Source organism: Myotis myotis, unplaced genomic scaffold (assembly GCF_014108235.1).
Source record: "Myotis myotis isolate mMyoMyo1 unplaced genomic scaffold, mMyoMyo1.p scaffold_m19_p_18, whole genome shotgun sequence".
NCBI classification, from domain to species: Eukaryota; Metazoa; Chordata; class Mammalia; order Chiroptera; family Vespertilionidae; genus Myotis; species Myotis myotis.
The window spans coordinates 23984962-24008434 of NW_023416322.1; the positions used below are offsets into that span (position 1 = coordinate 23984962).

Sequence of the window (23473 nt, forward strand, 5' to 3'; positions counted from 1 at the left end):
TTCTATTCTCCCCCAAGACGGCCCTAACTTCCCACCAGACGGCTCCAAGGAAAGCCCATCAGCAGTTCCTTCTCGCTTCTGGGCGAGTCGTAAAACCGGGCAGAAAAGAGGGAGAACTACCATCGGGACAGAGAGGGTGACATGTTACTGCGCCGTCAGTGGTGAGAAGGAAAGGGTGGGCTCTCGGCTCTCGAGGGGGGTGTGGGGCAGGGACAGAGGAGGGACGGAGGAGTCCAGCAGCTGCGGCATTATGGGAACCGACCGGCAGGCAGTGGACATGCCGTGTCTTCACCGAAATGACACGGGGACCATGGCCACCTTATCAAGAGGTACTGCCCTTCCCACCCAAGCTGGGAGCTCCACGAGGGGACAGTGCCAGCCTCCCAGCGCCCCTCTGCTGCCCACGCGTGGCCGTGACCCCAAGACTCCAGGCGCCACTCATGGGCAGTGGCCTGAAATCACCCAGGAGCTGACACTGTGGTCATAGGGACCTGCCCATAGGGACCGGGAGTAAGCAAACTCCACCGACAAGGGCGAAGCTGGGAGCCAGCCCTGCAGACGTGCCCCATCCTTCAAGCCCCTTTCCTGGAAGGGGCTGATGGCCTCCAGCCTCCCTGGGTCACCCTGCCGTCCGCGCCTGGACCGGAGCCACGCCCGCTGCCCAGGGTCCACAGCCTGCCGAGCAGCAGTGGCCGAGGTGAAACGCTCCAGGTGATGAGACGGGTGACCCTGCCACCCCCTCGGGAAGCCTCCACAGGGAGCGGGAGGCACCGCACACAGCTCCGACCCAGACTCCTGTTCTGAGCGCTTCTGGTTTCAGATTAGAAACTCGGGCCCCGCCCACGGACAGCTGGCCTGAAGCCTGATCTGGTTCCGGTAAAAGGCAAGGTGGGCTCGGGAGACTCGCCGATGCCCGACCACTGTGCCCGTCGGAGCTTTGAGAGAGGACAGAGCTGACGTCTGCTGTGTTTTCGGTGGACAGCCGCACCGACTCCCGGCAGCCACGGAAAGAACAGCTCACTCAGGCCCATGCAGACGCCCTGTCTGGACAGGGGAGGGGACCCGTCACAGAGCATGTGCCACGTGGGGAAGAAGGTCCCAGGCTCCCTCCTGACTGACCTTTTCCAGGAATAAGTGTTTAGTGGTTTTAAAAAAGTTATTCCTTCAATAGGAACATTTAAACGCCTGAGGTGTGCGGTCATTCAGCATTTGCTTTTTGGAGTGAATGGATAAATTCACACCAAAAAAAATAAACTCTGACATTTTCTATTTCTTAAGCAATTAATAATGGAAACTGGACCATTCTTTTCCACTTACCAGCTATTAGTTTTCAAGCAACTTTGCATTATATCTTTCCACATGGTTTTTATCCGGGAGAAATTCACCACATAAAATTAGCCATTTTAAAGTGAACAATTCAGTGGCATTTAGTACATTCATGATGTTGTGTAACCACCACCTCGATTTTCGTCACCCCTGTTCCCACTGAGCAGGCACCCCTATCGATCCCCCTCCCCAGCCCCTGGCAGCCACCAAGCTGCTTGCTGTCTCTGTGGATTTATCTTGTCTGTTATTCTATACAAGTGGAACCACACAATGTATGTCCTTTAGTGCCTGGCTTCTCCATTTAGCGTAATGTTTTCAAGGTTCATCCATGGTCCAGCATGTACTGACACTTGGTGCTTTTTCGTGACTGAGTAACATCCCATTGCCTGTCTATAGCACAGTTTCCCTATTCCTCTGGTGATAGACTTTTAGGCTGTTTCCACCTTTTGACTATTGTGAATATGGGAGTTCAAGGACTTGCTTCTGAGTGCTTATTTTCAGTTGCTTTGGGCACATACCTAGGAGTGGAATTGCTGGATCAGATGGTAATTTTTAGTTTAACTTTTTGAGGAGCCGCCAGACTCTTTTCCCTTCCCCTACTTTATCAACATGCTTATCAATTCACGTTCCTTTCTAGAAGATAATATGCATGTTAAGTGGCGTGCTTTTCTGTGCCTCGTCCCTTATTCGTCGCCTTTGATCTTACAAATTACTGAGAGATATTGCCTCTTGTTGTCCTAGAGGTAGAGTTATTTGGATGCTTAACAAAGAAAATATTAACTCGGTAGGAAGCAACAGCTAACAGCAGCAACCTTTATGGAGTACTGTATATACGTGTGCCAGCCATTGTAGTGACTGCTTCACCTCCTTCCTTTCATTTAACCCTCACGACAGCTCAACTATTGTACCTATTTTACAGATGAGGAAACCGAGGTCTCTACCAAGAGCTAAGTGTCCTTCCCCCGGCTCCAGTAGTATTTTATGTATAAAGCTTTGTGGCCCTTGGTAAGATGTGACTCCCCCAGCTGTCCCCTGGTGCCACCGCTCTGTTGTATTCCCAGTGCACACGGTATCTGGTACATAGCAGCTGCCCATTAAACATGAGTTCATAAACTCGTGCTAGTGCAGATGGAACTTCCAGCCCCTGTCACACGGGCACATGACTCCAATGCCTGGGACCTCAATTTCAACTCATACACTTTCTCAAAACAGGCGTGGCCCAGGGATCAGGGAAAGGAGATGGTCAGACAGCTAGTGAATTGGGGGGTGGGGTGGGGTGGGGCAGGAGAGACAGGCCTTGACCCAGGCTGTGGGGTGGGAATGCAGGGAGCGTGTGCTAAGAATCGGTAAAGCTGTAGAAGAAACAAAACCCATTCACTGGTCACATCGGCCTCACAGGCTGCCAATTTGCAACCTGTGATATAGGTTTGCCCCTCTTGGGGAAATAATCTCTTTCTAGCAACCTGCGCTGAGTGTTAGCAGTATTGCTGCATGGGTAGGCTAACTGAGTGTACGGAGGAGGGGGGCAGGGAGAGGAAGAGAAAGAACTAGAGCCAACTAGAACCAGCTTGGTTGCCTTTGTGACCCCAAATTTAAAATCAGGATTATCACCAAACTTAAGAACATACAGAGGGATCAGATGTGTTTCAAGTCGGGGAAGAAGGAGGCTGACTACTTACTCCCTATCCACTCGAGGTTTCTTACATAATTGCTTTCATAGCCAAACATGTAAAACACCCCGTAAGGACCTCATGCCCAGCACGCCATCGGCCACCCGCAGCTCTGTCCCCGGGCCCTGAGAAGGCAGCATGGAGGGGAAAATGGTCCCAGCAGCCCTTCTCCTGGGCCACAGAGGAGGGGCCCTCCAGCCTGCAGCCAGGCTGCCCAGGAGTCCATGGATCAGAGCCGGTGGCTGGAGGGAGCTGTGGAAGTGTCGCCATGGTAACGGTGGGCGTTTGGAAACCTCCAGATCTGGCACCCGTGATGGACTCCTCGGGGCCAGCTCTGCTTTCTTGAGCAACCTGGAACCCGTCATCCCCTCCGCCTGCACTGAGTCATCCAACTTGGACCGCACCCTCCTGCACCTGGCCCAGATCCCCGCTGGTGTGACAGCTGCCTCCTTGCTGTTCCCATCCCCGTCTGTCCACGCTTCCCTTGGGATGCTTAACTCGCCCTGCGTTCTCGTCCGTTTCCTGTGCTCATCCATCTCCCCACAAAAAACACAGTCTGTATCTGTGGTTCACTTAGGAATCCGGCCAGGTAGGGGGCAGGTGCAGCAGGCCCTGGAGAGCCTTAGACAACAGAGGAGGGCCTCGTCCTCGTGCACACTGGGTGCTCAACACCTGTGCACCGGACTGTCTGCAGCTGGACTGCAGACGGCAGACGTGGCAGCTCTTGGCCCCTTCGGCCTCAATCGTACCAACAACCCAGGCTCAGGGAAGGAAGGAAACGCCAGCAGAGCGTGCCTCCCTCTGGGAAGGAAAAACACGGGAGAGCCTTCTGCAGTAACTGAGGCAGCGAGATGCTGAGCGCCCCACACACGTGGACTCTACTCAGCTCAGCAATCAGAGAATACCAAATGGAATGTCAGTTCCTAACGCGGAAATGTCAGGAACACAGCCAGTCGGGGGCTCTCCAACAACACGTCGTAGCCTCACTTTCAAGTGGCGTCCTGTATGTGTTCGGCACGGAGCCCCGCGGGGCTGAGGCCCCTCCATTTGAGGCCAGCGATCTTGGGGTGTCCGGTCACGCCTCGGTCACCTCTGACCTTGGCACTGACATCCTCACCAGAGAGAAGCAGCCCGTCACCGAGAGAGGCCGGCAGGGTGCGCTGCACTCAGATGCCCAGGACTCTGGCACCGAAGCCCAGGCTGTAAGAGTCTCCAACCAGATAACGAAGTGCCACTGGGTGGATGCATTGTCCCTGGGACGTCTGTCTGACCAGAGCTGCGAGGGAGCCAGGAACACTGCACGGCACAGTGAAGCGACGCGGGTGTCTGGGGGAAGAGTTGTCGCGTGGTCCTGACTGGCTGTGAGACCTGGGCTGCCTCACTTCGGGAGCCTCGTTTCCTCCTCTATAGACACGTTCATTCTTTCATTCCCAGATACCTCCCAAGAGCAAACACGGCCCAGGTGGTGGGGATGCCGTGAAGGGAATAGACTCTAAGACGACTGAATAAACAAGGAGCCTAAGGCAGGGGGGGGCTGTTGTGAGGGGCACCGGGCGGGGCTCTCCCCTCAGTGAGGTCATGGAAGGTTTCCCAAGGGGAACTGTAGTTCAGCTGAGACTCACGTGAAAGGAGGTTCGGGTGGGATTGGGGAGCACTGGGGGTTCCAGATAAAGAAGCTTGTGGGGGGCCCCAAATAAGAGAGGGCCACAGAGAGGACCCAGGGAGCCTGAGAAACGGAAGGCCTGTGGCCTGCAGAGGGGCCAGGCCCCGTGTGCTCGGTCTCCTGTGAGAGCATCCCACTGGGACACCGGAGGCTCGGGTCCCGCCTGCCGCGGGCAGCGCTGCTGTTATAAACTGACATATCGAACACCCTGCTCTTTGGCTTATCCAGCTGAGAAACCCCTCCCCTGCCCGCAGGACATGGACCCGGCGAAGAAATGTTTGCAGAGCCTTTGAAAAATTAAGATGAGTTACAAGTGCAGGTCCCTGACGGCACCTTCCCCACTCACAGATGAACCAGGCAAGCCCACCCGTGTCAGCCGGAGCCTGGGGAAGCCATTACTTCAGAGTTTTTAATCTCCCTCCCCCCATCCCAGGGGAGCAGGAGATAAATAGCAGTTTCTTTCTGATTGCTTTGGTGATATTTCATTTCAGCTCCTAATCAGATTTTGCCTGAGGGAGAAAGTAGGCTATTAATAAAAGGTTTTTTTAATTGTAATATTTGTGATTAACCCTGCACAGTCCCAGCTCTGGCCAAGGCGTTCTTTGGTTGGCCAGAGAGATCAGGTCTGACACACTGACCCTACTATGTCCCCTGCTCCCCAACTTCTGGGGCCTCCCTGGGGCCCATCACAGCAAACCTGTGTGCGGCCTTCACAGTCTGTATCTCACCAGCCTTGCCTGAACCATTCACCTCTCCCCCCACACCCCCCTCTCTTCCTTGGAGGGTTTCTGCCCTGCCACCCAGTCCCACACTCTGCTCTTGGCAGCCCTTCCTATCCATCGCACCCCAACTTCCTCCCTCCCTCCGAGTGTCCAGCCCTCCAGGTGATGACGGTCGCACAGGGTCCAGCACAACCTCCATCTCCTCCACGCCCCTCCCCCCAAACCCAAGCCAACATTGAGCCTTCTCCTTTCTCACGGTGCATGCACTTTGGATTTTCTGATATTCACTTTCGCCTCTAATTGCTGTTATTATGTTTGGAAATGGAAAGGGCACTTTCAGTTTGTAAAGGACTCTATGATGCTATCATCCGGCTCTCACAACACTGGGTGGTGATGGAGTCGGAGGGCTTATCGTCTTCCCAGCTTGGAGATGGGGAAGCTGGGGCCCGGGGGCTCCGGGACTTGCCCGGCACCTGGCAGGAGCACTCTGAGCTTCATTAAGAAACAGTCCTTGGAAGGAACCGGCTCCCACACCTCCTGGTCCTCCCTCTGCACCACCCTGGTCACACAGTAGGTTCGTAACTAGCACTTCCTGTCTTGAAATAAAAACCCATGTGCAAACTTCAGGAAAAATAACTCAAATGGCACATTTTATCGATGCAAATAATTGTGATTTGTACTATTAGCTTCTTAGATACAAAGAATGTGCCTGCAGCATTATTTTTGTGTGTGTGGAGGGAGACTCGCACCCACTCCATACAAACCTCCCCACTGCAGAGTCATCGGGGGTCATCAGGGTTAACCACAAACAGCGCTGGGCCCCATGCCTCAGGGCAGGGGCTGGAATGTGCTTCTCAGAACTGGCTCAGCAAGGGGACATGCTCCGTGCTCGGCCAGCCCTGGGGGACCCCGTCACGGGTCACCTGGTGCGTGGAGGGTCTAAGTTGCCCAGCGCCACTACACAGCCAGGTGAAAGCCGCCAGGCGGGGTGGGGTGCCCATCCATCTGTCCATCTGGACTCTCATGGGAGCTAGTTTCCCAAGATCTTCAGGCCGCTTTGCCAACTGCAGAAATGCATGTGTTCTGCCACGCCTGATTCCTGTCTGCCATCACCCGTTATGACTCCAAACAGCAGCCCAGTTCCTACCGGCCGAGCGCACACTCGCAGGCACGTCCCCTTTCACAGCGTCCACGGCTGGTTTGCTCTGAAGCTGGCGCATGTGGTCAGACCTTAAGCCACAGCCCTGCCCTTCCATCCAGGCCACACTGCGGTCACTTTCTCGGCTATCTGTCCTGACTTTTTCCCCATGTGGGGAGGGAGAAACCGAGGCCCAAGGCAACTGAAGGCCTTTGCCAAGGACACATGCAGCTCACAGGTGAGAACTGAGCCGGCTTCGGAGACCACAGTCCCTGAGCCTCCCCTGCTCGCGGTCGTCAAGCCAAGTCCTCAGCTCCTGTGACCTCCTGCAGGAGCCTGCACACACACAACCAGACCGCGTCAGAGCAGAGCTGGGCTCCCACAGGCTCTCCCCCACTCAGGCCCCACCAGGACACCTGTCCCTGCCTGTGACTGGGCCGAGCCGACACCCATCCCCAGGACCTCCCCTGCCTCTGACCGGCCGAAGCAGGGCCACGCGTTCAGACCGGTTGCTCTATCAAAATGTTCCCACCCAATGTCCCAGTTCGTCAAGTTAGTCTGATAAAAAATAATAATAATGTATTCTGGGCTGCTAGTGGGAGATAAAGCTAGAGGCTGGCCCCAAGCCTGCAGGCAGCCAGGCCATGAGGCCGCCCTGCGGGGAGATCAGACAAGGCCTACGTTTCCCTGCCTCATCCCCCCTCCCAGGGGTCCAGGAGCTTTCCGGAAAGTCTTCATAAAGCTTTGGGGCCTCTGGGCAAGGATGGAAGAGAGATGGGGGGCAGGGTGAGGGGCCGAGGAGAGGGTGTGAGCTGCGTACCAGTTTGCATGTGTGTGCACGGTAGTATCTGTGGTGCACCCCCGCCCCCCGCCCCTGTAGTTTCTTCTGTCCATCCTCCCAAATGGCTTATCTGCACACCTTACAGGGAGAGAGGAAGGCGTTTGGGGCGAGGTCAGGCGAACCGAGGGGATCAGGGATGGGGTGAAGCCAATGGCTGTTCCAGAGTTTCTCTGTACAGGAGCTGGGCAGGGGCAGCTAGGAGAGGTGGGCACCTAAAGCCGCGCCGGGTGAGACTGAGGAAACGCCGTCTACACCAGGGCTGCTGGCCAGAGCGGGTGCTCGGTCAAGCCTTCAGGGCACTCGCACAGGTGCTCTGCGTTCAGCACAATTACTTGTCGCACTGTAAAAGCCTGCACTGGACGTGAGGGATGCACATTTAAACTGGAGCAGACAGGAAGTGAAGCTCATCTCCAGCCACACCAGCTCCTCTGCACAGCCCGTCTGCTTGGGGGGAGTTGGGGGGAGGGGGGGCAGCCGGCCCGGCGGGTCTGGGGACTCCACACTGTGCCACTGGGCATCGCTGAGCCATGGCCGGACCAGGATATTTCTGCCCCTCCCTCTGTGGTTTGGCCTTTACATTTTGAGCCTTAATATTACAGCACGGCAGCTCTGGGCTTTTAATTGTCCTGAACTTCTGTTAACATTCAATGAAGGGAGGAAATGGGAAGGAAAATAAACCCGTATCTGCATTGCTGTTGAGTTGCATAATTGTATATTTTCGCCACCCCATTAGTTTTCAACTATTCCAGCCTACCAACCTCTCCCCGGCCACCACCGAGAAAAATGAAGCAGCCATTCGGTTATTGCTGCAAAGTTTGCAGAACTCCGAGTTCCCTTCTGCAACATTAAAGGGAATTATGCAACTTCAAGTTGAAGGCCTATTTTTTAATTACCACCTGAGTGGGAGACCCGGGATCACACAAGTGCCCTGTTGTCTTCTTGCTTTTCCAAAAAACACTCTTTACCTCCAAGAGGATATGACGGGTGCAGACCTGGCCCTCAGTTACGGAGCCTCCCCATTTATTTGTGGAGCGGAGAAGGCCCCACCCCTCCCACCCACTTCACTCAGAGATGACCTCAGAGCCTCGGCTCACCGTCTCCAAAAATAAGCCCACCTAGGCACCCACCGCACCCACAGACACTGGCTCCACCCTCTTAACCGAGTAGGCCTGAGAAGTAAAAATGAGAGCTGTGTGGCCAAGGTATTTCACTGTAACCATGGCTACGGGTTTTATTAGCCCAAACACCAGGATGTGGTCGGATCAGAAAGACACAGATGGCCAAGGCAGGTGTGAGTGGTGTCACGGCGTGTGCCCACAAATTCTCCAAATTGGAAACGGAGCTGATAATGGTGCCGATTCATAAAGGACCAGGGGGAACGGGAGGGGAGGGGAGGGGAGGGATCAGGCGGGTGGCGGGCTGCGCCCCTAAGAGCCGCTCAGGGTTCTCACTTGAGCTTTAATTCAGCTTTTTAATATCATCCTCTACCAGGCCACTACCTTGCATTTAGGCGGCAATTTCCCTTCCCGATGTCCTTTTCACACATGCGCCTTGGGTGGTCTTTACAACAATCTTGAGAAAAAATATCTGGGTGGGTGAATAGCTTCATAGTTCAGATGAGGTGCAGAAAGCCGGACCGACCTGGCCAAGGTCAGGTGCTTGGAGGACAACTGAAGGGAGACGAGAACTGGGTCCTCTGCCTCCTAGCTGACTGTTCCTTCCACTGCGCCCCCCTCCACCCTCCTGTGCTGTCCTGGGGCGTTCTGATAGCTATTCATTCCTCTTGCAAAAGCCCCTCCTCATCATTCTTTGTCCCATCAGCCAAAGACGAAGACCAGCATCAGGCCATCCAACTGGAGGTGACACTGGAAAGTGAGGCTGCCTTTGCCTTTTCCCTGTTTCTCTGTGTCAAGCCCCCTGGGGGGCTGTCCCCTACACAGAACAGCACCAAGAATAGGTGATGTGGCCCCTCTCCAGCGGGAGTGGACAGTGCAAGTAACGCAAGCTTGAACTGCCTGCAGAGACCAGGCAGCTGACAGGACCGGTGAAGCAGGCAGGGGGACCAGGGTGTGCGACGGGGGGAACATAGGCCCTTCAAAAGCTCCAGCCGATCTTGGCCCCGTGGGAGGTTAGCGTGGCCAAATTTCAGGACGAGCTAAAGGTTGAGAACTTCATATGAAATCAGAAGAGGGAAAAAATTAAAACAAAGGTGCCCATGAGGTGAATATAATCCCCAATCCCCACTGTCATATGTGATATTGTTCTGAACTTCTCTTCTTCCATGTTTGGTCCTATGAAAATGTGAGCTGCTTGAAGGCTCAGGGGTATCTTAGTTAATCAAGAGTATATCCATCAGGTGCAGGCTCTAAACTGCGGGATGGGGGGCAGTGGGTGAACACCTCCTCATCCTGGAAGACAAGGGGGCCTCCTGAGGATGGTGGTTACAGCAGGATCTTGAGACTCAGATAGGACTATAGTCAAACGTCTTACGAACTTTAGCAGCCGAGTAGCCTTGGCAAAGCACTTAATCTCTGATAGCCTCGGTTTTCCCATCTGTGTAATGGGACTATAGAGGCCCACCTCCTGAGTTGCTGAATGAGGCCACACATGTCTAACCTGGATACCACACACCGAGTTGCGCTCTTAGTAAGAACGCAGCAAATGGCAGCTGTTTGACTCAACAGATCACCCTCTGTTCCTGGGGAAAGTGATAGGACATTTTGCCAACCCTGTTTTGAGGCTTTGGCCTCCTGAGGTATCTATGTCAACAGAGGCCAGCCAAAGGAAAACAAGTGAGCATTCTCGCTGAAATGAAGAGGAGAAAGATGATAGTGATGGACAAACAAGGCGCCCCTCAGAAACTGGGTCCTGGAGGTCAGGAGGGCAGAAGAGGGCGGCGCGGCTGGGGATGAATGGAAATAGCAAGAAGGTGGAGCAACAGCCAGTTGTCTGCCCCGATTCCTGGGGAGGTGGCTGACTCACTGTTTACACCAGCTTAGTGAAAAATGGATCAAACTCTGGTCACAACGAAATAGTTTTTTAAATGGATAGAGAGCAGTATAATAACAAAGATAGTGTTATATCATTTTCAAGGCAATTTTAAGGCACCCACTGTATGAGGTATACTTAAGCTGCATGCGTCACACACATGATTTATTCTTCCCAATAAGGCATTCATTCCCTTATTCATTTACCCACTCATTCATTCCCTCATTCATTCATTCATTCACCCATCTATCCATTCAACAAATATCTGTTACCAACCTATCAGGCGCTGTGCTAGGTACTGAGGCTAAAATGATGCAGCACATTGGGTGGCTCAATTGGTTGGAACATCACCCCATACACGAAATAGGTTGCGGGTTTGACTCCTAGTCAGGGCACATATCTAGGTTGTGGTTTGATCCCTGGTTGGGGTGCATACTGAGGCAACCAGTCGATGTGTGTGTGTGTGTGTCTCTCTCTCCCTTCCTCTCTTTCTCAAATCAATAAACATATCCATGGGTAAGGATTTTAAAAACTGATGTAGCACAGTGGATGAAATTAACCCTCTGAGAAATGTGCTAATGTCTATTTACAGGAGAGAAAACTTGAAAAAGTGCTTAAGTGAATGCTTCCCAGACTCCACACTCTGTTAGTGGGGGAGGCCACATTCCTGACCACAAGTTTTCTGTTCAGACGAAGAAACACCAGAAAATTTCCTGGATCATCTCAGGGACGGAAATATGAGGAAGTTGTTGCCTTGCTAATGGGCTGGAGATAAGAACTGTATTTGATTGAATTTCGCATAGTTGGGATTCTCAGAGACTCACACGTGACTTCTAGTGTCAAATCCTAAGGGTGCCTGAAAAAGACTAATTATTCGCATGGACCCTGTGGAGACCATGTAATTAGGGATGAGAAGAGAGAAGAGGATGTGAAGAGGCACGGAGATAAAGTGGCTGGAGACCCTTGGCCAGTGATGGCGAACCTTTTGAGCTCGGCGTGTCAGCATTTTGAAAAACCCTAACTTAACTCTGGTGCCGTGTCACATATAGAAATTTTTTGATATTTGCAACCATAGTAAAACAAAGACTTATATTTTTGATATTTATTTTATATATTTAAATGCCATTTAACAAAGAAAAATCAACCAAAAAAATGAGTGTCATAGGTTCGCCATCACTGCCTTGGGCCTCCCTCACCGGAAGTCAGAGGAAGCCCAGGTTCTTAAATTGTTCTCTCTTTCCCTGGTATCATCTCTGAGTAGAGAGAGGGTGTCTTTTGCCTCCCCTGTACTTCCTAGCACAGTTTAATTAATCCTTGATTGATTGAAAGACTGACTCGTTTGAACCTGGAGTGAAATGAATGGAGCATTTTCCTTTTCCTTTCTGAACCTGAGACAGAGCATATAGTAATTAGGAAAGGATCCCTTGTTATCAGAAAGTCCCAGCGACAATGAGCCCTTTGTAGGAAGGCAGGCGATGATTTGGGCACTGATAAAGGCGCCCCCACACACACTCCCTGCTGCTCTCAGCGATAGGGAATTTTCTCGATCATTATTTCCTCCTGAAAAGAGTTACTTGGCTGGAGGGCCTGGCTGGCCTGTGGGCTAAACGGTGAGTAACTGTCATCAGTGTCTAGTCAGAGACGTGGCTGATGATCGCTGTCCTATGCCCTTCGTTGACCCTGCTCTTGCCCCAATGACCGGGGTTGACCCATGAACATTTTTTCAAGATCCCTTTTCTTGGAGGCCCTTGAACTGGCATGACTTCGTTCATTCGTTCAGACTCTGGGCATCCAAACAGAATGAGCCAGGCCAGCGCCCTGTCCTCACCGCACTCACGTTCCAGCACAGGAAGGCAGTCAGTGATGTGTAGCCTACAGTGACAGACAGGACACGTGAACGAGAAGTTCCTGCCACCAGGGCAGCAACACAGGCCTGGGGTGTTGACTGGAGAGGGGGCTTGATGGGGTAACAGTTGAGGTTACATCTCAGCAGAAATGCATTTGAGCTGAGCTCTGAATGTGAGGAGTGGTCACGCACGCCAAGATCTGAGAGGTAATGTACCAGGGACACACAAGGTCCTGGGGGTGGACAGGCCTGGAGTAGGTGTGTCCAGGGTGCGGGGGGTGAGAAAGGGTAGATGAGATTGGAGAAGGAGGCAGGGCCAGATGATGGGGTACAGCGGGGAGTTCAGGTTTCACTCTATGGCGTTGGGAAGCCATGGGGGGATGGGAGTGAGTGGAGGTGCAGGGCGTAGGGAGTGACGCGATCTGGCTGTGGGGAGAAGGCAGGCTTTAGAGGGACCAGGGGAACCAGAGGCTCGTTGGGAGGGTGTCACAGTGATCGGATGAGGCACAGTGACCTGGCCGTGGATGGAGAGATGGATAGATTTAGGATGCATGGGTTTTGGAGGTAGAGCTGCTGGGTCCAGCCGATGGGGTGGAGTGGGGGTGAAGCAGAAGGGTGTATCACTACTTTCCTGGGGCTGCCCTGACAACGTACCACAAGCTGGAGGCTTCAGCAACAGAAACATCGTCTCCCGGGTCTCGGGGCTAGAACTACAAACTCGGAGTGTTGGTAGGTCAGGTTCCTAGTGAAGCTCAGGATGGAAAATCCGTTCCAGGCCCCTCTCCTGTAAGTGCCACCTTCTCAGTGTCTCTTCCCACTGTCTCCCTCTGTGCACGCCCCTCTCCGTGTCCAAACTCCCTTCTCAGAAGGACACCAGGCACATTACATGATGGGCCCCCTTGGCCCGTGTGGCCTCTTCTTCACCAAGTGCATCTGCAAACACGCTGTGGCCAAAGCAGGCCCCATTGTGAGGTCCTGGGCTCAGGACTTCCCACGCCCTGTACAATGTAAATTGTGGGGGACACAGTTTGACCCATAACGGAGGGGGACGAGGTGGGCGAGGGACCAAGGACACGCACTCCGTCCTCGGCTTAGTCCAAGCCTGGAAAGAATTCACTCCCTCGTCACATCACGTTTAGGCCCCAAGTGTGTGGCAGGCACAGAGCGAGCTGTCAAGTCCCACGGCCGAGTGGATCGCTGCTAGTTAGGAGCTTGCACGAGCATGAGAGACGCGAGCCCACAAGGAATGTGTGTGTGAGACCCTTGCTCTTTCCTGCTTTTAAAGGAAACAACTTTAATACAATCAGATAAAGGCCCTGGTAGGTCCTGACTCAGAACTCAGAGGAGAAGGCAGTCCATCTGGGGAGGGTTGGGGACAGGACCTCTGAGCGGGACGAGGGGAGAAGGTGGAAAAGCCTTCCAGGCAACGGAACAGCGTGTGCGAAGCTCACGGCGGGAGAAGGCAGGGGTGTCTGGGAGAACTTAAGGGAAGTGGGGCGATAGGGGTGGTGGGAGATGAGGCTGGGGTGACGGGACCCGATCACGAGAGATCTGTGGTATCATCTGAGCAACGAGGAGCCAAAGGAGGCCGAGAGGACCACGGTCACTGAGGCTTTAGAAAGAGGAGCTGGAGGGAGGAAGCCAGAGCCACACCGAGGCTCAGACAGATGAAAGGGGCTCCTGACATCCAAGGACCCTCTCTCTCCTCCCCACCCCACCCCCATCCCTACCCCCACGCCCACCCCCAGAGCTGCCTGGCGGAAGGAGAGCCCGTGGCGCCTTCAGGGCTCCCGGCTCCAGTGCACTCGCGCTTGGCGACCTCCTTCCCGCCTGGGAGCCTTTACCCTGCGGTCTCTGCCCCGACAGCCATTCCCTGTGCCCTGTGCCCTCTGGATCCTTGTCATCCCTCAGACCTCAGTGCCAAGTCCCGGGGCCACACCAACTACTTCCTGTGCAGCCCTGAGCACATATCTCGGTTTGTTTGTCTGTCACTGTTTGTCACCTCCCTTCTCCCTGCAGAAGGTAGTAGCCTTGCTGCATCTGTCATTCACGGCTGTATCCATAGGCTCAGGGCTCATGAGGTGCATTAGCAGAGACCAAAGGCCACTGGGGTGAGGTTGGGGGTGGGGGGGAGAGAAGACGGGTCCGACTGTGCCCGGAATGTGGGTTCACGGAGAGAGGGCGAAGAGACCGTCACTCAGGGCGCTGCTCTGAGTGATGTCCATGTTTTCATCCTGAAACGGTCTCTTTGAAAACGGATGAGTGATTAGAAAGCATCTCCGTACAGAGAGAGACAGCGCTGCGCCTTCGCTTGAAGGAGGCCTACGTAACCACCGCCAGGACCCGGCCGTCCCAAGTTCTCAGCATTGTCAGCTGAGGATCGCTGTTTGTTTGGTTATCGCCAGCCTTGGCTCCGAGAGGCGCCACGTCCACGGACTCACTGACTTGTCACAACAGCCGGTTATCAACTCCACCTCACAGATGAGCCAACGGAGCCCCACACCGAGGTTAGCTGACCCGCCCGGCGCGACAGCCAGTGAGGAGCAGAGTCAGGACTCGAACCCGGGAAATGCGGTCCCCCCACGGCACCGGAGCACTTGGCTAACCCCTGTTGGATCCGGCGCTGGAGGGGAGTTGCTGACTCATCGCATCGTTGTCCCAGTCATGACCAGCGTGGCGTGTTGCCGGTCAGCACAGGCTGCCTGCGGGAGCAAAGGCCCCTTCCCTCAGCGGCCGCACCCAACCAAGGTTTGCTTCTCACTCATCCCACTCTTGACTGTGGTCAGCAGGGGGCGCTGTGCTCCACAGTCATGCGGGGCCCGGAGTCCTCCCCATGGCCCTTTGCCTGTCACCAGCCAATGAGCAAGCTGAGCGAAAACATGAGAACCCGTTCCCTGGGCCAGAACTCTGTCACCGGCCCGCGGTGATGTCTGGGGGCTTGGGAAGCAGCCCAGCCTGCGCCCAGGGAGAGGAAGGTGGGCACAGCCTCCGGGCCCATTTTTAAGGACTTCTGTGGGAAGACCTGGCAGGAGGAGGTGCCAGGAGTCGGAAACATCGGTTCTGGCCCCGACTCCACCGATCGCCATTGTGTGTCCGGCCAGTCACAGCCGCGTTGGCGCCTGTTCCTCCTCAGCAGGGCGGGGACCCAGCGACCTGACGCACCTGTGCCTCTCCCAGCTCGCCACGCCCACGGGACGCAGCGACATTTCATTCTTCTAATAATCACGGTGTTCTGGTCAGTCTACATCGATGAGCTTGTGCTTTTGTTCAAAATGGCAACCATCACGATCACAGTGATTGGGAGGGAACTACGACCTACTTCCCGCACTCGGCGTCTGTGACGCACCACGTGTGCCCACTCCGGGGGGAGAGGCGCCCATGGGTCACGGGCAGCAATTACTTAAATTGGGGAGAGCACAGGCATCGATGTCACCACGCCCAGGGCCGGGTTTCAGTGATAAACCTGATCATCGACACGCAGGTTACTTGCTGGGGTGCGACAATTTCTGCACAAAACGGCACTTCCATCAGTTTGAGGGCCCCTGAGCACGTCAGGAGAGCCAGGCGAGAACCATTGAGAAAACACACCCAGAGCAGCAGCCTTATCCACAGACTGAGGTTCCCCTCGGCCCGGCGATGGCGTGTGTGACAACATCGTCACCACCGGGGTCTTGCAAGGACTGCACCGCGGTTTGGGGAGCAGGGGCACGGTGTGGGCAGGCAGGGGAGACACCTGGGCTGGTTAAGATGTCGTCCACCCCAAGGACAGATGGTGGGGAGACGGCACAGACTGTTCGACGTGATTCCCCACTGAGAGAAAATAAATGCACCAGCCTCGACGACCTGGCCAGACCAGGGCTGGAGGACGCAAGCAGAACACAGCCAGGGACACCACCTCACGTCCCTTCCCCTCCCCTCCCCACCCCCATCCTCCAGAGAACACCTTGTCCAGCCCTTGACCCCCCTGCCTCCCACCTTCCCTCCTCCTGGTGCCATCCCCGGACACGGACACCAGTAACCATCTCTCCATCTCGCCCCTTAGGGGAGTGTTCTTCACAAACACAGTGGATTAGTCCCCTCCTTGTTCCCTGGCGGCTCTGACAGCCCACAGCCACATGGCTTAGAGGCCCCTTGGCGGGGCCGCCTACCTGCGGGCCTGCGTCGCCACACGGCCACCCCACTCGTTGCCGCTGCTCCTGGGCTCAGCCACACGGTCCTTTCAGGAGAAGCCAGGGATCCGATTGTTCATCTGGAAAAAAGCACAATAAACACATCGTCGCCCTGTGTTTCCGACATTTGGGGACTAAATGGAAACACAGGGCAACAATCCCCACAATCACAACCGAACGACCCAGGTTGGGTGGCACCCACTTTGGTTTGTCCAGGACAGAGGACCTGTCTCAGTGGCAGCGACACTAGGAGACACAACAGGACAGCTGCCCAGAGCGCCATCCAAGGCCTAAAACCGGGCTCCTGTTGCAGAACAGTCTGCGGACTCTCTGACATTAACTCACGCCCCCAAGGACACCTTTGATCGTTCAGGGAATGCTCTTCCTGCGAGGCTCATAAATGCTAATCAAACACTGCGGATTAGCCGAGCCTAGCGAGTAGCCTGGGGACCTAGAAAAGAGTTCTGAGAGTAAAAAGTATAAAGAACACCTTTTAGTCGCATTTCGCCCGGACTGGGTTCCCGAGTGGTAATGAATACTCTCTTTGGCTGTGTGGGGAGCCGACACAAATCAGTACCTTTAGGAATCCAGGCGGGAATTACTGACTTAGCTTTAAGCTTGAAGAGAAATCTATTTATTCAAAGGCTATTTTAGGTGCCATGGGATGGATGAGTTTGAGACAAAGGTTGGGAGGGGTAGGAGGGCCTGGGACATTGGGATAAACACATAATTCAAATTCATGCTTCTAGTTTAGCCAGCGAAGCAGCCTAAGCTGGAATTTGCTGATTCGATTTGGCCTGTATGGCACGATCCCTCAGTGAGCGGAACGTACGAGGCTCCATGATAGCAGACCCCATTATCTTTGTCCCTCATTACCGAATCCCCGACACCTAACGCAACGTGTGGCATATATTAGTCAGTGGTTCTCAACCTTGGCTGCACATTAGAATCACCTGGGAATCTTTTCAAAATCCTGATTTCTGGGCCTCATCCTCCGGAAATTCTGTTTCTTTGTTATGGGGTGGGGCCACAACATTAGTAACAAAGAAACAGAATTTCTGGAGGATGAGGCCCAGAAATCAGGATTTTAAAAAGATTCCCAGGTGATTCTAATGTGCAGCCAAGGTTGAGAACCGCTGTATTAGGTGCTCACGAAATGTCTGTTAAACGCACAGAGAACTCTCTCAAAGCATTTCCCAGAGCTTTTCAGAACCCCGTCATCTTTTCCTGAAGGGCAGCTCTGATCACAACATCTACCTCCCATTACAAAGCCCCCGAAGTAACACGCACCCTAAGAAGGCCCTGGGGACCCGGCCACAGCCCCCAGGCCTCCTCTCTGCCCACGGGCACACCAGGAGGCCCCTGCACTCCTGACCAGGTCTAAGTCCCTGCCCGGAACCTGTGAGCATCTTTTTCACCTATGCTTCTCCGTCAAGAGCCTACCCACCTACAAGGTCCTCCCCAAGTGGCTCTACCTTCATGAAAACTGTCAACACGCGGAGGTTGGTGTCTAATTTGAACCACAAAAAATGCAGTGCGAAGAGCACCTGGTCCCAGGAAAGCTCTCGGGTAAGATCACAGCAGAGAAAAGTACCCACGTCTCCCCACAACAGAGCAGCGAAACCTACTGGCCCATCCCAGGCTGAGGTCACAGCAAAGCCTCAGCCAAGGGAGGAGGCGAGGGGTGTGAGGAGCGAGGCGGTGGGTGGCCGTGGAGGTTTTCCTCTGTCAAGACCATGGGCTTGGTGGCCTGTGGGCAGACCCAGGCAGTGTTCCCAGGCCCCCGAGGGGCTGTGACTTCTCAGAATGCTTCCCTTTGTTGCCTGTGGAGTTTGTCTGGGCAGCCTGTGCTTTCTATAAACCTTCACTTGGGAAGGGCCTGGTTTTTGTTGTAAGTCTTTCAAGCATTTGTAAAGTATCTAACAACAGGAAGTCACTCTCTTTGCCTTTGTCCAGGACAGACCGACATAAACGTTTACGTCAGTCTGGGGAGTAGCCAAGTAGCGTAAGATTCTGAGCATCCCGGGCTACTTGCCAAAAACGGGTTAATTCCACACAAAGGAAGAGGAGGCCAGAGCAACACCAGTGAAGGGCTCACCCTGGGGCATCAGGAGACAAACTTCCCAGAATCAGCCAGGCCAGCACCGCCGCTCACTCACTGCCCGATGGGCTCTGTGTCCTGGGCTAGAGGCCTGGGGAAAGACCATGCCCACTTGGTGGATTGGTAATGAAGACTAGTAATGTAAAGCGACACATGCCAACTTACAGTCTCACTGCCTCCCAGGGGCCAGAAGGCACAGTGCCAGGAGCCAATTTATAAAACTGCGTAAGATGTACCATGAGGGTGTGGGGCCACCGGCCAGCACACCAGGACTGCGGTCATGCAGGCTTTGAAGGACACGGAGCCCTGGGTACATGGGACACTTATAGAGCCTGTGACTGACCCAAGGACACAGACCCCGAGGACAACCCCAGGGCCCCATGTGACACATGATGGCCCAGCTGCAGCCACTGGCCCTGCTCCGTGCACGAAACAATGAAACAATGATTCTGGGCCACGTCCCCCTCGCTTCCCCACATTGACAATGCGCCATCCTGTTGCTCACTTAAAAGCTATAATTCACACGAAGGCCATTAAGAAAGTATCAGACGAAAAGCAAGCACAAGGTAACATCCTCCTCCTCAGTTCTTTCGCTGGATCGGCAGCCTTGGGAGTGCTGGACCCATTGTCCAGGGGTCTGGGTGTTTGTCACAACTGTGGGTCCTCAGACATGTCACCTCTCCACTCCAGGCCCCAGGTCCTTCATGTTTAAGTGAGAGGGTTGGCTGGGTCTTCAGCCTGAAAACCGCTTCTCGGCCTCTGGGCTACAATCAAGTGTGGTCTTTGGTCCTGGGCAATGTTGTGCACCAAGAAGCCTCTTGCATTTCCTTGAATCATGCATGTCCTCCACATCACGCTTGGACACAAGGACCTGAGGATTCCGGAACTCAAGGAGCCTCGAAGACCTTACACCTGAGTGCTGATGGCTAAGATGCATGGGGAGACGGAGAGAGGGGGAGGGGGGCCGGAGGAAGAGGGGCCAGCCCAGACAAGCAACCAGAAAGACCCAGCTGTGAGCTGAGCTCAGGGCAGGAGTAGGGAGGGGTCCAGGGACCCCATCCCTGTTCCTTAGTGCAATCGCTGAGCGGCCGTCAAGACCCCTTTTCCACTGGAAAGAAAGGGAGCAGGCTGGGAAGGATTGTGGGAATACTTGGCGAGGGCCAGGAAGCAGACAGGGTGATAAGGGAGAGGGAGGACCAGCAGATGGGCCCCCAAGCATGGTGCGTCCCATCAGACACAGGAGTGGGATGCGAGGACAGGGCTGGGGGCTCGGAGCAGGAAGGGGCAGTAAGAAGGCTGGAGTGAGGCTGGATGGGACCCACGACCTCGTAGCCTGGGGACGTCCAAGTCCCCTCTGACAGGCAGCCGGACATCGGCATTGCCTCTTGTGCCTCAGCTCTCGTGTGTGCTGGAAATGGCGAGCTGTGCTCATGGAAGGTCACAGTGTGAGCTGCGGTGGAGGAGAGATTGAGAGCAGCTCTCAGGGGCCCTCAGAACACTGACCGTGCACACGATCCCTTTGTCCCACAATCGCTGAGCATCCCCTGCGTGCCAGGACTGATGGCCTATCGATTTTTACATCCTACGCCCAATAGCAGCGTGTATGCACGGTGAGAATGCACGACTACCTATTGACTAAATGCATGCATATGTCTTGTTTATGGAGCCTCAGTAGGATTCCAGTGAACTCTGGAAATCTGCAGTTCCTCCCCTTAAGCCTAAAATCGAGGGTGTTATTAAAAACAGGAGGGCGTTCCACTGCACGTTTCCTGAGTGGTCTGTTTCTCTCTCTCCAGGTGCTCCCTGTGGCATGCCCAGACCCTCCGCCCGAAGGGGAATCCGTCACGAGTGAGCGAGGCTGTGTCCCCGCGAGCCCAGGACGTGGTGACGAGCTGAGCACCATGGAGAAGTTTGGCTCCTTCTTCAGTGACATCTGGGACACCATCCTGACCAAGCACCAGGAGGGCCTCTTCAACAGCGTCTGCCTGGGCGTGGTGCTGGCGCTGCCGCTGCTGGTGCTCCTCACCCTGGTCTTCGTCTGCTGCTACTGCTGCTGGAGCCGGCCGGGCAAGGGCCAGCAGCCGGAGCACGGCCCGGGGAAGAAGAAGAAGAGGAGGAGGAGGAAGAAGGGCGAAGAAGACCTCTGGATCTCCGCCCAGCCCAAGCTCCTGCAGATGGAGAAGAGGCCATCGCTGCCGGTCTAGCGGGGCGGGCAGCAGAGGGTCCGCCTTCCAACGACACACGGGGCCTGGAGCGTCACACACGTGTCCACAGAGGAACTTCTCAGCCAAGGAGCAAACCTCAGACTGAGTGGCCCCAGGGAGGGCACCCCCAGGGAGCACGGGGACAATGCGTGGGCACTGGCTGGGCAGCTATGTGTCCAATAGCAACGCTCTCTGCTCCAGGTTCAGGCGTGCCCCCCGCCTACTTCCGGCACAGTCCATACGCCAAAGCACAGGGAACACGTATCCATAACCACCTGGGCTCACCATGCACACCACACACACGCAGTACAGTATCTGCTCTCGCGAAACCATCTCATAGGAGGGCCTGGCCAGATTCGGGCGCAAGTGCACAATTACACGGCCCGGCAAGGTTACAAACTCCATACCTGTTCCATGTACTACTCAGGTTACAGATGTGTGCTTCCTACTCTGCTCCCCACAAACCCTCCTGCTGCGAATCCTCATCCTCGGACGTCTCAGCACCTGGCACAGTGCCCTTCACTGTTGTTGATGCAGACCCTCCAGCCCCCGTGCTCCTGGCCCCTCCCCGAGGAGGGCAAGTTTAAAGTGCAATGGATCCGAATTCATCAGAAGCTATGGTCTCGCAAGGTCCTCATCACCACTGGTTGGTGTTGAACGTGGTCCAAGACCCCTTGTTGAGACGCTCCCCGCAGAGCCCCTCAGGAAGGCTCCTTCTCCACATAGGACGGCAGCTCTGGGTGTGGCTCCTAGAGAGCTATGGGAACCAGGTAACAGGCTGCTCGGCCCACTCCACCCAGTGCACCGTCCTGTGCAACGCAGAGGTGGAAGGAGATGCCCCACCTGAGCTGGGCATCCCCCCGGAGCCAGAGGCTTTCAGTGGGGAAGGAATGAAGACATCGCCAGCACAGCCTCGCAGAAGGCACACTGGAAGCGACGGGTGGCGTGCTGAGGGTGGGATACGGGAGATTCAGACTTGAAGCGAAAGCAGGATGAAGCTATATAGAGGTTTATTAATATTTATCTTGAAGCTCAGGCAAGTGCCTTGCGCACAGTGGGTACTCATAACTGTCTGTGGACGCTGTTGGGTATGTGATGACGTTAAGGGTAAGCTGTAATACCTCGCCAGTTCCCCCAAGTGGCCTTCTAAGTGAGCCCCCATCGCTGCAAGGGTGGAGGTGGGTGTTGAATTCTGCAGAACCAGGGGGTGGGTTGGCACGTGGGCCCTGAGGTCTGTGAGGACATACAAACCAGGTCCACGGTGAGCTGAGGAGCGTGTCTCCCCACCAGGCTGAAGTTGGGAGGCCGAGGTAATCCACATGTCTGATGAGCTGGTTGGTATTTGGACTGGACTGTGACCGTGTTGCAATGGTGGGTAATTCCTGAGAGCAGGCTGTGCTGTCCAAATTCATTTGCAACCCTCGGAGGTGGTCCCAAATGGTGTGCAATTGCCATTTAATTAACAGTGTAGCTAAACTATGGTACTTATAGCAGCAGAAGCGAAATGCTGTGCGATTGCGCTAAGGGGAAAACGCGCTCTATCGGCGCACGTGGGCCACCAGGTTCTCACCTGCCCCCCAGGTGTGCTCCAGGCCTGTGCAGAGCGGACGCTGGGTGGTGCCTGCCATGGGTCCCAGGTCTCACAGTGACCAGGGATGCCGAGTTCAGTTGCATACACTGTGGAACCAGCAATGGTCACCCCCTCCCCCTACGAGGCCCCAAGTCTCCCAGGCACTCAGGCCCTGGCTCCTACACCCCTGTGACCAGAGAAGCTACACCCTCTGATTCCCTGCCCCCGTGCCACAGGGAGAGCCTGTCAGAGCAGCTGCCTGTCCCCAGGCCATCACAGGACGGCTAGTCATCTCCCCACGCCTCCCGCTGACCAGGACGCCGGCCTTCCCGTCTGTGCCTCGCAGTCCCCTGGATGGATGAGTTGGGCAGACGCGGGGGGCTGGCGGCTGAGGCTGGTGTTAGATATGATCCCAGAGAGCAGATCACCGGGAACATGGTTGCCGTGGCAACTGGCTGCTCATTTGAATTAAGAGAGCAGTGTTTGTCACCTCCATGACAAGGCCTCCATCTCTAGGTGCAGGGCCCTGCTGTCTCCTAATCTAGTGCATCTGCTCCAGCTCCGGCCACGAAACACCAGGACACACCTCTCAGCTGCTTCCAAAGCCTCAGACCCAGGACACCCAAGCCCTGAGCGAGGCCTCTCTTTTCCCCACCCAGCCTCCCCCATGACCCTCCCTGGGGTACCTACAACAGTGCCAGGGGCATCATCTCTCTCTCTCTCTCTCTCTCTCTCTCTCTCTCTCTCTCTCTCTCTCTCTCTCTCTCTCACATCTCCATCCCCTCTTGTCCTGGCTCCATCCCTTCCTTCATCTCCATTTTCGCTCCTTCCCTTCCCAGCCTCTGTCCCAGAACTGCCTCTGGCAACAGGGGTGCCTCTGAGGGGAGCCTGCCTGGCCCCTCTCGGGGGGCTTAAGCTAATGAAGGACAACGAGGGAGTAAGGAAGGGGCGTCCTCCCCCAGCACAGGCCTGGGGAGCCCCTCGATGTGTACCCAGCTCCAGCCAGCACGGCCCTTGTCAGAGCAGGTCTTCCCCTGCTGCTGCTGCTGCTGCTCTCCAGGGATTCGCTCTCCTGTTTCTTGGGGGGAGGGAAGGCTATGGAGAAAGGGTAGTCGCCCTTTCAAAAAGAACATAGTGGTCCAAATTGTACAGTATTTGTCAGTATTTTTTTTTTCTGAAAAATTCAAACACATCAACAGAAAAACTGATTTAATAAAATACTTTAGAAAATAAAA

The 23473-nt window shown here is 55.0% G+C and overlaps 1 protein-coding gene across 2 annotated transcripts in view; it reads left to right on the forward strand.

The window, feature by feature from the left end:
* KIAA0040 (KIAA0040 ortholog) overlaps positions 1-23473 on the forward strand; it is a 28345-nt gene extending 4872 nt beyond the window's left edge. The window contains exons 1-2 of one of the 2 annotated variants that reach the window (XM_036342788.1): positions 19451-20074; positions 20261-23473. In XM_036342788.1, coding sequence (XP_036198681.1) covers positions 20366-20668 — 303 coding nt within the window. In that variant the 5' untranslated portion in view covers positions 19451-20074; positions 20261-20365 and the 3' untranslated portion in view covers positions 20669-23473. Of the gene's footprint in view, positions 1-19450; positions 20075-20260 lie in introns of those variants that run through there. The other variant, XM_036342787.1, reaches the window with a different exon arrangement.